The sequence below is a fragment of the Mustela lutreola genome, chromosome 9, assembly GCF_030435805.1.
Source record: "Mustela lutreola isolate mMusLut2 chromosome 9, mMusLut2.pri, whole genome shotgun sequence".
NCBI lineage: Eukaryota > Metazoa > Chordata > Mammalia > Carnivora > Mustelidae > Mustela > Mustela lutreola.
The window spans coordinates 110,979,720-110,994,290 of NC_081298.1; the positions used below are offsets into that span (position 1 = coordinate 110,979,720).

At 44.6% G+C, this 14,571-nt stretch overlaps 1 protein-coding gene across 1 annotated transcript in view; it reads right to left on the reverse strand.

The window, feature by feature from the left end:
- Positions 1-790: 790 nt before the first annotated feature.
- Positions 791-14,571, reverse strand: part of NCAPH (non-SMC condensin I complex subunit H) — a 35,624-nt gene continuing 21,843 nt past the window's right edge. The window contains exons 10-18 of the mRNA XM_059188451.1: positions 13,512-13,660; positions 12,999-13,105; positions 12,313-12,435; positions 9,145-9,255; positions 7,791-7,967; positions 6,246-6,359; positions 3,827-3,915; positions 3,132-3,207; positions 791-1,299 (exon numbers count right to left, since the gene is read on the reverse strand). Coding sequence (XP_059044434.1) covers positions 1,240-1,299; positions 3,132-3,207; positions 3,827-3,915; positions 6,246-6,359; positions 7,791-7,967; positions 9,145-9,255; positions 12,313-12,435; positions 12,999-13,105; positions 13,512-13,660 — 1,006 coding nt within the window. The 3' untranslated portion in view covers positions 791-1,239. The remainder of the gene's footprint in view (positions 1,300-3,131; positions 3,208-3,826; positions 3,916-6,245; positions 6,360-7,790; positions 7,968-9,144; positions 9,256-12,312; positions 12,436-12,998; positions 13,106-13,511; positions 13,661-14,571) is intronic.

Here is a 14,571-nt window from a genome sequence, read left to right on the forward strand (position 1 = left end):
GCAGCATCATCTCCTTTTCCATTAAAGCATGTTCACAAGACTACCCTCTCAGTATAGCAGAGCAGGTGACGTTTTGGACCCAATTGGGAAGCACATTCTGGGGACAGGGGTGGGGAGTGTTTTGTTTTGTGTGGTGTTTGACTTAGAAGCAAGTTCTTTATGATCAAGAGTTTTCTCCAATTACATACCCCACTGCTTCTGATCCAAGATCTCTATTTACCTAATGAATGGTGCAGGGTGCTCGGGCAGCAACCCAGAACCTGCCAAGGACAGAGTTACTTTGATCAACATCTACAAGCAAAGCCTATGATCTGAGCAGCATATGGCATAGCAGCTAAGAACGAGGACTTCAGAAGCACAGTACTTGGTTCGAGGTCAGTCTCTGTCGGCCATCTGCCCTTAGGCAGGTTCCTTTACTCTGAAGCACCTATGTCTCTGTGTAAAAAGGGAGTGAGAAGAGTATGTTCCTCTTAAAGACGCTAAGAAGTCTAGGTGAGGTGATCCACAGAAGGTACTAGTAACTGTCCCTTAACAAAGCTTAGCAATTTTTACTACCATCATCCGCCAGCATAATTCATAGGCCCAAGGGTCCCAATCTGGAAATGTGACCTTCAGCCAATGGTTGGTTTCTCTCTCCTCTCCTCTGCCACAAGACAAATCCTCTCAGCCTTTAAGTGTTTCCTGCCTTTACGGATAGATGGGTATCATCTAGCTAACTAACTGCATCCCCACTGAAGGGAAAGGACCAGCTCTAACTTATATAGAATGTACTAAAATATTTGGCTATGCATTATTGTTTAGTATGATTTTATTTTAAGGCTACACAATATATATACATTTGTAAGTGCACATATGATGTGTTTTATGTACAAGGGTTAGACAGCTGTTTAAAGACAGCCAGGACCTGCTGGGAAATTATTGTCTATGAAAGTGTAGAAAATAACAAAGATCAACTTAGGAGACAAAAACTAGACATGGATACAAAGTATGGATATAGGTTTTCCCAATTGAGAACAGTATCTTCACCAGCTCCTCCCTGCTAGGTGGTCACCATGGGGGGGGAAACTTTAATCAAAGACGGAGCTTCGGGGTGTTGGTTCCCCGACTGAGGGAGAGAAGGGAAGAGCAACAGACAAAACAGCCACTCTTTGGTAGTGGGCTAGGCAGTACCCAGGCCACAGACGTCCTGGTCACTGAAGGAGCGATGAACCCTGCTCTGCCAGCTTTTCTCAGGCAAACTTAATCCCCTTGCCTCACCAGAATGTCAGAAAGGTCCTCGGTTCCTTCCAGCTTTAGATTCTGAAGAAAGACCAAACATGTGAACTTTAGCATACTGAAAATACAGGAATCATAACATAGATTCTAATCAAGGCAACAGGGTAGTGACTATAAAGAATGAGGTTTGTCCCGGGACTTTAAGTAAAATTACGTTACAGCAAATATAATTTGCAGGATAAAGCTAATTCCAAATCCTTGCCACCTGCAGGGGAAAAATGCAAAAAGCAAGACTTCCTGGGCACTGGCGCCCGAAACAACCTCTCTCTGTAAAGGGCCCAGGAGTGAAACTATTTGCTCTGGCAGGAGCTAAGAGAAGTGAATAGCCACCAGGAGACACGATATGTGACTGTTAACCGTGTCTGTGTCCGTGCGTGGCCTCCTGCAGCCCTCCCCCTCACTGCCCCATCACCTCATCCCTGGCCATCTGCGCAGGCCTTTCTCTCCCATCTGCGTAGGCCTTTCCCTACCTAACAGCTCTCTTCCCACCTGACACCCCCACACCCACCCTGTGAACTCCCCACCAAGCTGGGCACTTGTTTCCCGCAGGATGAAATGGCTGTCCGAAGCCCCTCTCGCCTAAGCTTGCCACAAGCGTACCTCCCCTCACTGGGTCCTGAGGCAGTTGAAATCACCCCCCGCACCCCACAGTGTGACTTCTGTAGCTTGGTTCCTGGTGGTTCCGCTCTGGCTAACAATTTGCACCCTGCTGGCACTGAGGACCCAGCGTCCCGAGTGCTGTCACACCTCACTTCTCAGGGATCTCATTACCAGAGGGGCTAATGACAGACAGGAGTGAAAGCCTAGGAGCAAGGCCACAAAAAGAGACATGTTCTGGTATTAAGTGTTGTGAGATTTCTCTGTGGCTCTGGGAAACAGAGCCGATCATCACCGCAGCACTTTCATCACGAGGGCAGAGGTCAGACACAGGCACACAGGAAGTCCGGGGCACTTCTACAGCACCCGCTTTTGCTAGCATTCCAGTACAATCCGACCGACCCTCTCAAACCACACTTCGGTGTTCAGACAGGTGCCACACTCTAAGATCCCCCCTCTTAGCTGGGGGCCGGTGGGGGAGGTCAGAATCTACACTGGTGGTACACGAGGGCAGCGAGGGTAGGGATGCTCTGCCTCAGTGACAACATCTGCGTTAGGGACCAGGGCCCCGGGACACAAAGGATATCAAGTTTCATCTGGGCTTGTTGCTGGCTGCCACGCTTGGCTGCCCGCCCGGGGTGGCACCAGCAAACTCTTGAAGAGATGGGTCCCTGCCTGCTCCCTTGGGAACCAACACAGCTGCTCAGCTCTGCAGCTGGCGTGGCGCACTGCAGAGCCTGGCCTGCTGTCACAGTTGGCACGTCTCCTGGCTCCCGATGTGACACTCTGGTCCCAAGCCTTTCTTCACACCTCTTGGTGGTCCAGCTTGGCTGGCCACTGCCTCCATGTCTTGGGACTCCTTCTTCCTGCATCTTCCTCTCGTCCTCCTCTGTCCCCTCTGTTCTCCACGTTTCCATGTGTCTTGACTTTGGCACTAGTAGGATTTGGCCTTTAAAGCCTTTGACACGCAATGATATCAAAGTGCTTTATGTTTTGAAGCTGGGAACTGATAGACTATAATTCAGCACTTAAATTTTTCCACTTGGGTCCTCCTCATTATTTTCATTGCTAATCAAACCCAATGGCCCTTTACTAAGATTCTTCTAAGTGCCTGGCTAATCCTCTGGGGTCGAAACTATTGTATAAGTCAACTGTATTTAAGATGTCTTGTGAGGTTGCCCAGGAAAGATCTAGAAAAAAACCTCAAACAGGGTGCCACAAATAAAGAATTACTCCCTTGCACAACCAAATTTACTTACCTTTTCATTGGCTAAGTGTAGGAGACAGGCAAAGGCCAGGGGTATAGAGAGGTTCTGAGCCATGAGAGGAGGAAGGCTGGAAAACAGAGAGGCAAGTATTTAGCTTGGTCACTGTGGTTCTAGGAACAAAGATTCTTTCAACAAGTAAGAACACACATTTCCAGTGAACAAACTAATGAGAAACAAAGAAATATTTCAGATGCATTTTATAAGCAGATTTTTCCAGTTTCTTATTTGGAAATAAAATTTCACTTGCTCCATTCCAGCCAATGGTGCAGAAAAATGCTTTTTTTAAAAAATGTCTTTTTAAAAAGTTGGTCTATATTAAGTCATTTATCAATGCAAAGAAGAAACAGAAAAACTGCCCCGAGTATTAAAACAGCAGATGGGGGCGCCTGGGTGGCTTAGTGGGTTAAGCCTCTGCCTTCGGCTCAGGTCATGATCTCAGGGTCCTGGGATCGAGCCCCGCATCAGGCTCTCTGCTCAGCGGGGAGCCTGCTTCTCTTCCTCTCTCTCTGCCTACTTATGATCTCTGTCTTTCAAATAAATAAATAAAATAAAAGCTTAAAAAAAAAAAAACAACAAAACACAGCAGATGGTGTGAGGGTCTGTCACACCAGCAGCTCAGGCTGGAGCACTCTCAGCCGGGGCTCAGAGGAAGGGGCCGGGAGCCCCCCGCGTTCACCGGCTCATACCTCTTCTGCAGGTCCCTTGTGAGCCCGCTGAGCATCTTCTCATCAGCCACCTTCACCGGGTCCTCTTTTCCAGTTTCACTGTGGTTTGTCTAACAGAGGAAGGATATTGACACTTAGACATTCCCGGTCAGTTCACTTTTGAGAAAGCAACATAAATTTCGAAGTTGTACCTCCAAAGAGTTTACAATGAAACCAAAACATTTCTAAGTTACATCTTGAAGAATGGGGACCCATAAAGAGACCCTGTGCCGCAGCCCTGGACTATGACACTGACGAAGTTATGGTAAATGTGGACGTCAATGGCCAGTATAATCCCAGTAAAGGAAGAATTGCAAAGAGGGTTCTGGGCTCCTCTGAAGTAAAAAAATACAAACTAACAAGACCCATGATTATTTATAGCTTCAACCAAGGGCAGCACAGAATCCATAATCTCTAAGGCAAGCAGTTATCAAAGGATATCATGTTTGGTATCTGCATTAAGATAACCCAGAATGTGTACACAGGGAGAGGAGTGGGGTGACAGGACAGGATAGGTGATAGTACAGATAAAACAGTGATAACTATTGGAGAAAAAGGTGTTCACTATACTATGCTCTCTCTGCTTTTGAATACCGTCGAATATTTTCTTTTTTTAAAGATTTATTTAGGGGGACCTGGGTGGCTCAGTGGGTTAAAGCCTCTGCCTTCAGCTCAGGTCATGATCCCAGGGTCCTGGGATCGAGCACCACATCGGGCTCTCTGCTCAGCCAGGAGCCTGCTTCCTCCTCTCTCTCTCTCTGTGCCTGCCTCTCTGCCTCCTTGTGATCTCTGTCTGAAAAATAAATAAATAAAATCTTTAAAAAAAAAAAAAAGATTTATTTATTTGAGAGAGAGTAAGAGAGCATGTGTGAGTAGGAAGAGGAGCAGAGAGAGAGAGAGAGAGAAAGAGAATCCTCAGATTCCCCACTAAAGGTGGAGCCTAACATGGGGCTGGATCCCAGGACCCTGAGACCATGGCCTAAGTTGAAATCAGGAGTCAGATGTTTAACCAACCGAGCCACCTAGGCACCCTGTTTGAATATTTTCATGATAAAAGATTTTTTTTAAAAAAGAATAAATCCTGGATGTCTGGTGTGGCTCAGTTGGTTGAGCAACTGCCTTAAGGTCAGATCATGATCCTGGAGTCCAGGGATCGAGTCCCACATCAGGCTCCCTGCTCAGAGGTGGATGGTGTGTGTCTGCTTCTCCCTCTGACCCTCGCCCTCTTATGCTCATTCTCTCTCTCTCTCTCTCTCTCAAATAAACAAACAGAATCTTTAAAAATAAATAAATAAATAAATCCTTTGTTAACCGGGTATAACCAGAGGACAAGGTATAAGTCATTTAAATTAGAAGTTTAAGTAGAACCCCGTTCCCACCTCTTAAAAAGCACATTTTTCTTACATTTGCATCCTATTCAGTTTAGTTGATAAAACCTTATGAATATGACTGAAGCTTTATCTGATAACCATGACTACACAACTCGGGGTCCTCAATCAAATCATGATTTTCACTTCTCAGCCAGCAGGAGAAGGTTTAAGAGAGCAGGCTGAGTTTTCCAAAAAAGCTCAGAACACTGCCTGAACAGAAGAGGTCCAGAAGAAAGAATGAAAGGATTCTGGTTAATTAAGAGCTCCATTCAGCTGGAAAGAATTAGTCAATGTTTCACCTTATTCTGAAGGAGAGAGAGAGAATTTGACAGAAAAAAAAGTAATAATAATAATAATAATTTTTTTTATACTTCTTTTCTACTTAGAATACATCTCCCTATTAGATCAAAGGGCTTAAACATTTTATGGTATGTGAGATGTTAGAATTTGTTTTCCAGAACAGTGGTTCATCAACCTAAATCACACCAGCAGTGAGTATATACACCAAATTTTTCCTCAACTCTGTTTAATTACTAAGGCTGCTAAAGCTCTGTTTAACTGCTAAAGCAGTGGAAATTGCTTTGGTTTGTATTTTGTGATGACCAGCAAAGTTAAATAATGTCTGTGCACTAGTTTACCATCTGTATCACTTTTTGTGTGATTTGTTTGTTCTTGGTTCATCCCACTTTCAGAGGTGTGAGATCTTTCTTGTATTTCTTTTTCTTTTTTTAAGAGTTTATTTATTCATTTGAGAGAGAGAGAGTAAGAGAGAGCATGAGAGGGGAGAAGGTCAGAGGGAGAAGCAGACTGCCCATGGACCTGAGAGCCTGATGCAGGACTCGATCCCATGACTCTGGGATCATGACCTGAGCTGAAGGCAGCCACTTAACCGACTGAGCCACCCAGGTGCCCTGTCTTTCTTGTGTTTCTGAAAGAATACTTTCTCTATTCACTGTTGATCTTGGAGCCTTAACCATGAGCCATTCCCCTCCCACATGCTGGGTAGCTGGAGAGCAAGCAGAGCGTGTTACCTCTGTGTCTGCTTGCTTGGAGAACTTTGTCAGCAAACTCCACATGCTCTGCTTCAACTTCTTCATGTCCATTCTCTTGGCAGTCTTGGCATAATGAATTTCAATTTTATTTACCTAAAATAGATATGTGACAAAGTAAAATTAAGCAAACGAAAGAAACATTTATAATCTACCCATTATAAAATCAAAAAGTCTGGAGTTCAAATAAAGATTCTGATATAGTCTTGATCAAAGGAATGACAGAGCTTTGTTTGGATATGCCAAAACAGAGTCCCTCATTTCAATCTAATTTCTTGTTGATCAAATGCAATCTACATTTTTTTTAACTACCTTTTTTTTTTTTTAAGATATTTAAAATTTATTTATTTGACAGAAAGAGAAAGTGAGAGAGAGAGAGAGCATGAGAGGAGAGGTCAGAGGGAGAAGCAGACTCCCCATGGAGCTGGGAGCCCGATGTAGGACTCGATCCAGGAACTCTGGGATCATGACCTGAGTCAAAAGCCGTCGATTAACCAACTGAGCCACCCTGGCGCCCAAGAACAATCTACATAAAGACTTAGCTGGAGGCTGCCTGGGTGGCTCAGTGGGTTAAAGCCTCTGCTTTCGGCTCAGGTCATGATCTCAGAGTCTTGGGATTGAGCCCTGCATCGAGTCCTGGATCGGGATCTCTGCTCGGCAAGGAGCCTGCTTCCCTTTCTCTCGGCCTGTCTCTCTGCCTACTTGTGATCTCTTTCTCTGTCAAATAAATAAAATCTTAAAAAAAAAAAAAAAAAAAAAAGACTAAGCTGGAATTCTAGGGTAAAGAGCTAGGCCAATCAAATGGATATGAAATCACTAGGCCTGTCACCTGGTATGCAGGTGATTAATGCATCATCGTTTCATATAAATTGAATCTGGCCAAGATTTTCTTTCTTTTTAAAAGACATTTTACTTTTAAGAAATCCTTACACCCCACACGGGGCTTGAACTCACAACCCCGAAAGCAAGAGTGGCCTGCTTCATGGATTGAGCCAGAGCCAAATGGCCAGCCTCACCCAAACAGCACAGAAACCGATTTTCCCTGCCTGCAGCCTTCATTCACATACTTTACCACTTTGCTTCTAGTCATATGGTTTATCACCATTTTTTTAAAAAAGATTTTATTTATTTATTTGACAGATCGCAAGTAGGCAGAGAGACAGGCAGAGAGAGACGGAAAAGCAGGCTCCCTGCTGAGCAGAGAGCCTGATGCAGGACTCGATCCCAGGACCCTGGGATCATGACCTGAGCCCAAGGCAGAGGCTTTAACCCACTGAGCCACCCAGGTGCCCGGTTTATCACCATTTCTAAAGAGATGGCTAGTTCCACACAAACTAAATTAGCCATCAGCTCGAATATTCTCAACATGACCCTACTTAAGAATCAGCCACTTGGAGATCAGCAGGTTAAAACTAAGAAAGAAAAAAACAAAAAATCAAGTCCAGACCAATGTGACTCTCACATAGGAGGAAAATTAAATAGATCTCAGGCAAACAATCTAACATAATTCTTGGCTTTCATCTTTACCTTCTGAGGTTCAGCTACCAGATTTGACTCCCCATAAGTGATGATGTCTAATCCTTGGACTTCAGGCACATCACCATTCTCTTGTGCTGTCTTGGGTGGATGGCAGGATGTAAGGTCAAAGGTCCCACTTGGTCCCACAAATAAGTCATCCGACTCTTCATAGTCACTGTCAGCAGCCTGGGCAAGGAAACAGTTCTTTAAGTTTGGCAGGATCTTGGAGTGTCCTTGAAAAAGGCTCTATTTATACATTAAGAGCAGAGCACCTGAGAGTTCGTTATATGAGTCAAGCCTAGGATGGTCTTCTAGGTGCCTCCAGTGACCCTCTGGTTACACATAAGCCCTATGAGGAAGGTATCTGCTAACTAAGACCTCCAGAGCAAGGTAGGAGGAATAATCACAACTGCCAGTGTCCCCTTTGGTATCTAGCCAATTTCAGATTTCATTTTATGGACAGCATTTCCAAAACACCTGAGATCTGACCCACATGCCTCACCCGACGTGAGCACAAGAGGTGTCAGAGGTCTCCAGCCAGCAGTGGGGGTCCTGCCTGGGAGCTGTGAAAAAGTCGTTCTTGGACCAAGACCAACAGGAATGGATCAGATCTCTGGGCTGGGGCCTAGGACTTGGTTTTCAAGCAGGCTCTCTTACCCCCTAAAAATGTGAGAAGCACTTGCCAAGCGGTCTGGATTTTCACTAAAAGGTAACCACCCAACTCTCCTCCAAGGAAGATGACAAGGTGAACAAGCTATTCTTCAGTTCTTGTCCCTCTCCCCAAAGGGACACAGAGACCTAATATTTCCTCCCTTTCTGTTATTTACATTTGCCACTTTATTAGTAGACTCATAAAATTATTTAGTCTAAACTAAGATTTAAAAATGGAGAGTGGCTTATACAAATTCACAACGTAACAACTAAAATCAGAGCTATAAGCCCAGTCTCCTGAATCTACCCCCTAGACCTTTCCCTTTCAGATCCCACCATCTTCACATGTCTGAACGTCCTGTACCCCTAGACAAAAATATTGGTTTCTAAAAGCAAGAGGAGTATTTTCCTCTGAAATCCCAAAATAGTCAAAATAAGTGCTTTGCACAGGCTAAAGACATTGGCTGGTTTATTGGAATATAACCATTCACTTTCCACATACAGGGTTTGAGGTAAAGCAGGCCTAGCTTTTGGCTGTTTCCTCAGCTTTTTGCCATTTCCTGATGCCTGGGGGGCTGGGCAGGCAGCCATAACCCTCCTCCCCCAATTCAGAATTTCCTACAGTCTTCCGCCATATAGGAAAGGGAGGAGATGGGGAATAGAAAAGGCTCTTCTGCTTATGAGAAAGGACAGAGCTCCTCTCTCCTTTTACCTGTAATCCAGGGCAAAAGTTGGAGGTGTCATTAGGGTTATTGTAATCATAGTCTCCAATTTCTTCATAATGTTCGGTTCCTGCTCTCTGGCCTTGGGCAGTCTTAAGTAACTAGAATGAAGGAAAGAACAACTGCAGAAAGCAATTTCTAGAAAAGTAGTTCCAACCTAGGTTGGATGATAACCTTAGTTCTTATGATCAAGCTCCTAGAATTACAGAATTTTAGAGTTTTAAGGGCCGTGAGAAGTCATCTAATCCCGACAACTTCAGTTGCACAACTCCATTCTAGAGCAAGCCCCACGGTAGTAGTGCTTGGAGGCCATCCATCCCAAATAAACCAGAGCAGCTCATTTGCAATTAGGTCTGCACACAATTTCATTTTAAAAAGGGTTCGTTAAAAACAAAATTGCCAAAAAACAAAACAAAAACCCCAACAGAATTGCCTATAGTTATCTGAAAAGAAGTCAACTTGAGGTTGCTCAAGTAATTCTGAGAGAAAACCCACTCATGATTTTAATTCACAGACAGCCTGTCCCATTTCTGGGGAAATCTCTGCTCCCTACATAGCTAGCTATAGGGAGAAACATCCAGCTCTTCTCCCCGTCATTACACCCCCAGGTCTTTGTTCTGTCTTCCAGAGCCTCACAGAACAAGCCTCCCTCCTCTTTTGGGAATGACTGTGACCACAGCCCTTCAAATATTTGCTGCCCGTTAGACCAGTGATTTTTACCTGGGGTATGTGTCTTTGGGGTGAAAGGTCCCCCAGCAATGGGTCTGTGATTAAAGGAGAGAGACTGATACAAAGCAAAGGTCAAGCAAATCTTTATTCCGCGCCAAGCATCGAGAATCAAACCGAATGTTCGGGGCCGTGCCTCTTACAGAGAGGGTGACCTTTCTCTGCTTCACAGACTAGCTTTTAAGGGCAAAGGCCATGTGGTTGGGCCTGGCCACGCATAGGTGGCCAATGAATTTGTAACACACAGAGAAAGCTGCACAGTCATGTTAGGTCACACATAAGTGACCAATTGAATTACAATTTACCCTAGTAGATACTGGAACTAGCCTATCACCTTGGTCAGAATTGGCACCCAAAAGGCTCCCAAAGGGTGGGGCCCATACTCCTTGGTAACTAGGGAGACAGTATGCGGGGGGGCCCCCCCCTCCCCACAGATGTCTCCACAAGGCCTGAACCACTCTTGTATTTGGGCTTTGTTATCTGGGACTGGTTTCTGGGACTGGTTTTTAAGTAAGTCCCCTGGGGGGAAGGGGGGCAAGGACAGTTTAAGGGTTAAACAACAAGGTTATTGTTTAACTGGACGGAAATGGAAGTGCTCTGGCTAAAAAGGTCCTTAAAGGAGTGAAGGAAGTGAGGCTGAAGGTATTCAGTTTACAAAGCATACTGAATATTCTACTACAGTGATATAATCCAAAAGCAGGCAAAAAAAAAAAAAAAAAAAAAAACAAAACAAAAACCCAAAAAACCACCACAAAAACCCCCACAATGTTTTTGTAACACAATCCAAAAATAATATTCAATAATAGGTATTTATTGACTTAAGTCCTCTTTCTTCCTCAGTTCCTCATATGACACCATTTCTAAATCCCTCCCCATTTAGGATACTGTCCTTTAGGCACACGGGAAACTGTCCATAGTCTACAAGAAGTGTTTCAGAAAGGGGCTGTGACCGCCTCGTGTTATCAGCTGGTTGCTACTAGAATCCGCCTGTAAGATAATTAATCCGCCTGTAAGATGGTTGATCTGTATGGTCTGTAGCCAAACAGTGCTTACTAACCCAGCATTTAATTTCCAGGGTTCCCAGAGTTTAATAGTCATTATCCCCGTGTAGCCCTGGTGGAAGGGCAGGGATCTTCAGTTCCTGCTGCCTGGCTGCCCTACCACTCAGTGACTTTGACCCTGTGGACAATCAGAAGCAGAAGTTCTTTCTTTTACTATAAACAACAAAACTACAGCCCCTGGAATTAATATGCAAATTCCCACCGAAGGCCACAGTCTTCAGATGCTCCTAATAAGGGCTTGAGGGAAGGGGGTTGGGTAACTCCTGGCCACAGAAAGGAGCTCCAGGCTGGGTAAGGTTTGGTAGCAGTGTCCACTGTCCCTCTGTCCTGCTCTTCTGCCGCAGGGCCCCATTTTCCCATTAGAACACGACCCGGCTAGCATCTAACCAACACTGACCACAACCATCGTTTCTACTACTGCTGCAACTCTGTATCTCTTTCTACATTTTTAAGAGTATTTCTGTTAAGTAAACAGTACTGATTAAAAGGAAAAATATATCAATGTTGGTTTATAAAAACACAATGGGAAATTGTGAATCCGGAGAACTGTATACATATCATTAATGTCTTGTAGAGAAGCAGGCAGAATAAGGAAGAGGAAAATAAAGACAGTTTGTGTCTAGGACACCACAAGACCAGAACACCCAAGGAAAGCAAGTGAGCAGAGGGTCTAGATAAAAGGGAACTTGGCAGGAACCGCTGCCTGGTAACCCTGGCAACGGTGACACGCACTTGCGACCAGCATAGCCAGAAGCAGCCACGCACGCGCAGATGAGGTGAACAGCGACTGGGGGCCAGCCCTGGGTGGTCTAGATGCTCATCAGAAAGAGGAGCCTTGACAGAGCCCAGGAAGGTGGCCCAGCTCTAGATAACTCCCTTGAGGACTGCACAGTCAGGTGTTTGGCACCCACACTACCCCATAAGTCACAGTGGGGCTCGTGTCTACACCTGGATCATAAGGAAGGCAGTGTGGCCCGGGGAAAGCAACTGGCTAGTGAATCCACAACATCAATGAGAAAGGGAGAGAATCAAGAAATAACTACCACCACGTAAAAACCTTAGTGAAAGACTGTTTATCCCCCTAGCGTTTCAGCACCAAGGCCTCAGCGGCCACCCAGCAGTCTTACCAGCTGAAGTATCCAAATCTCCAACCTGCGTCTATGACACAAGCTTTCCCTTTAGCTTTGGGAATGCAGCTACACCCGCTGCATTTCCTGGTGACTGCCCCTGGCTAACACCTTCCCCTCCCCTTGCGCTCTCCTTTTCCTCAAAGGCGAGGGCTGGTAGTCAACATTGCCAACCATCTGATTTCTCCCACGCTACCAGCACGTTCGACAGCAGCAGCCTGGAGGAACCAAGGAGCAGTCTTACCCTGGTGCCTGGTTTGAGATGCAGCTGGACAAGATGATCTGTCTCGTAGAAGAAATCCGGGGGAAGAGTGGTGGCTTTCCAATTCTGGTTCTCCAAAGTGGACTTGGCCAGAATAGTAGAAGCCTGTTAATTAAAAATAAAAAACCTTTTTTTTTTTTTTTTGAGAGAAAGGGAGATATTGAGAGAGCACACATGAGGCAGGAGTGGAAGAGTAGCAGAGGGAGAGAATCTCAAGCAGTCTCCACACTGAGCACAGAGCCTGTTGCAAGCCTCACAACCCTGAGATCACGACCTCAGCCAAAATCAAGAGTCAGAGTCGGATGCTTAACCAACTGAACCACTCAGGCACCCCAGACATTTTAGTAAGAATGGTCAAAAAAAAAAAAGCTATGGTCAAAACAAATTTTTTTTTAAGCAGCTTGGGAAGGATTTGGGCAGCACTAGCCTACTGTCAAGAGTTCCCAGTTCTGTAGCAAAGAGTGATTTTGCTAGACATTATTAATATTCTAAACCTGATTCTACCTGCCACTGAGTTCAGGGCTATTTCTCAATTCCTCTAGAGTTTGAGGGAGAATGAAACCATCCATTTACTCTAAAACTTAAATTTGTAATGAATTTTTTAAAATCTGAGAAGAGTGAAAAGAGCAATTTTAAAAAGCATATAGGCTAATAGATCTAGCACAAACCTTTGTTTTTTTAAAATATACATCAAAGTCAATATCATCGTCAAAGTCAATTTCAAAATCCTTCTTTGTACTCTTCTTTTTGTTCTCTGATTTGGAGGAAGCATCATCTGCAGAAATGAACACAGATGTCACATTGTTCACCTCTGTGGACAATATTATGTACCCATTTTGCAAGATCTTACCAACCGCAAAAATGCTCACGTTTTTGTCTGAGCATAAAAGCATCAGGAAAGGCAAATCATACACCTAGTTTCATCCCTAACTTAAGATTTGTGGTCTTGCTAACAAAACACACTTACAAGTATGCTAATTAATCCCTTCTTTTCAAAGAGAGAATGTAAAACACATCATGCTGGCAAGGCCCTTCAGAGTTCTAGAGTCCTGCCTTGTAAGCCTATGGTCATTCCCACGTAAGGCCTCTGTTTGAAGTCACATGGATACTGGATGATCATCAACACTATCTCTTAAAGTTCACACTTGGAAGTACAGATGTTCAAACTTAGAAGTACATACGTTTGAGTCGGGGTCTAAAGCGCCAGTGATCTGGGCCAGCCCACATTGACATGGTACGGGGACTAAAATAGGAATATTCTCCAGGTTTCGTGGATAGAAGAGGGCACATGGTCCTAATGTCTCCGTCCCCAAGGGGAATCATTTCTCTCCTGTAACACACATGAAATCATATTTTTACCTGTCCAACTGTGTACATGTCAATATCCATAATACAATCATGCCATTTACATGCAAAACAGCGTGTGATGAAACTGAAGACGCTACCTACCCACTTCTCCACAGATGAGCAGCATTTCTAAGAGTAAGTACAATATAAATATCTCATCGTTAATAATTCCTTAGTTTTTACTTCATCAAAGTGCTAAAGTTTCTCTTAATTCTATATTATGATCACAAATAGCTATACAAAGAGGCTTTAAAGTACTTCATGGAATACAAGTTTACTCATCTGAGAGATAAGGAAACAGTGGTAGAGGGAAGGTAAGTTGTCTTTTTTTTTTTTTAATTTTATTTGAGAAAGAGTGAGAGGGGGAGCACACAAGAGAGGGGGCAGTGGCAGAGGGAGATGCAGGCTTCCCATTGAGTAGGGAGCCGCATGCGGGACTCAATCCCAGCACTTCAGGATCATGACCTGAGCTGAAGGCAGACACTTAACTGACTGAGCCACCCAGACGCCTTGGAGAGAAGGTAAATTTTCATGTAAGACTGCAGTCAAGTAAAATGCCAGAGCTGGGGGCGCCTGGGTGGCTCAGCTAGTTGAGTGACTCCCTTCAGCTCAGGTCATGATCCTGGAGTTTGGGGATTGAGTCCCACATTGGGCTCCATGCTCAGCAGGGGGTCTGCTTCTCCCTCTGACCTTCCCCCTCTCATGCTCATTCTCTCTCATATAAATAAATAAAACCTTAAAAGAAAAAAATGCCAGAGCTGCAAGGAGGACACAATTCTCTGAATCTGCCTCAAGATCTTTCCATTCACAAGGCTTCCAGCCATACAGATAATCGCTCAGTCTTTCTTTCCCATCCTTCGTAAGTGAGGGCTCCAATAACACTTGTAGTGCCTA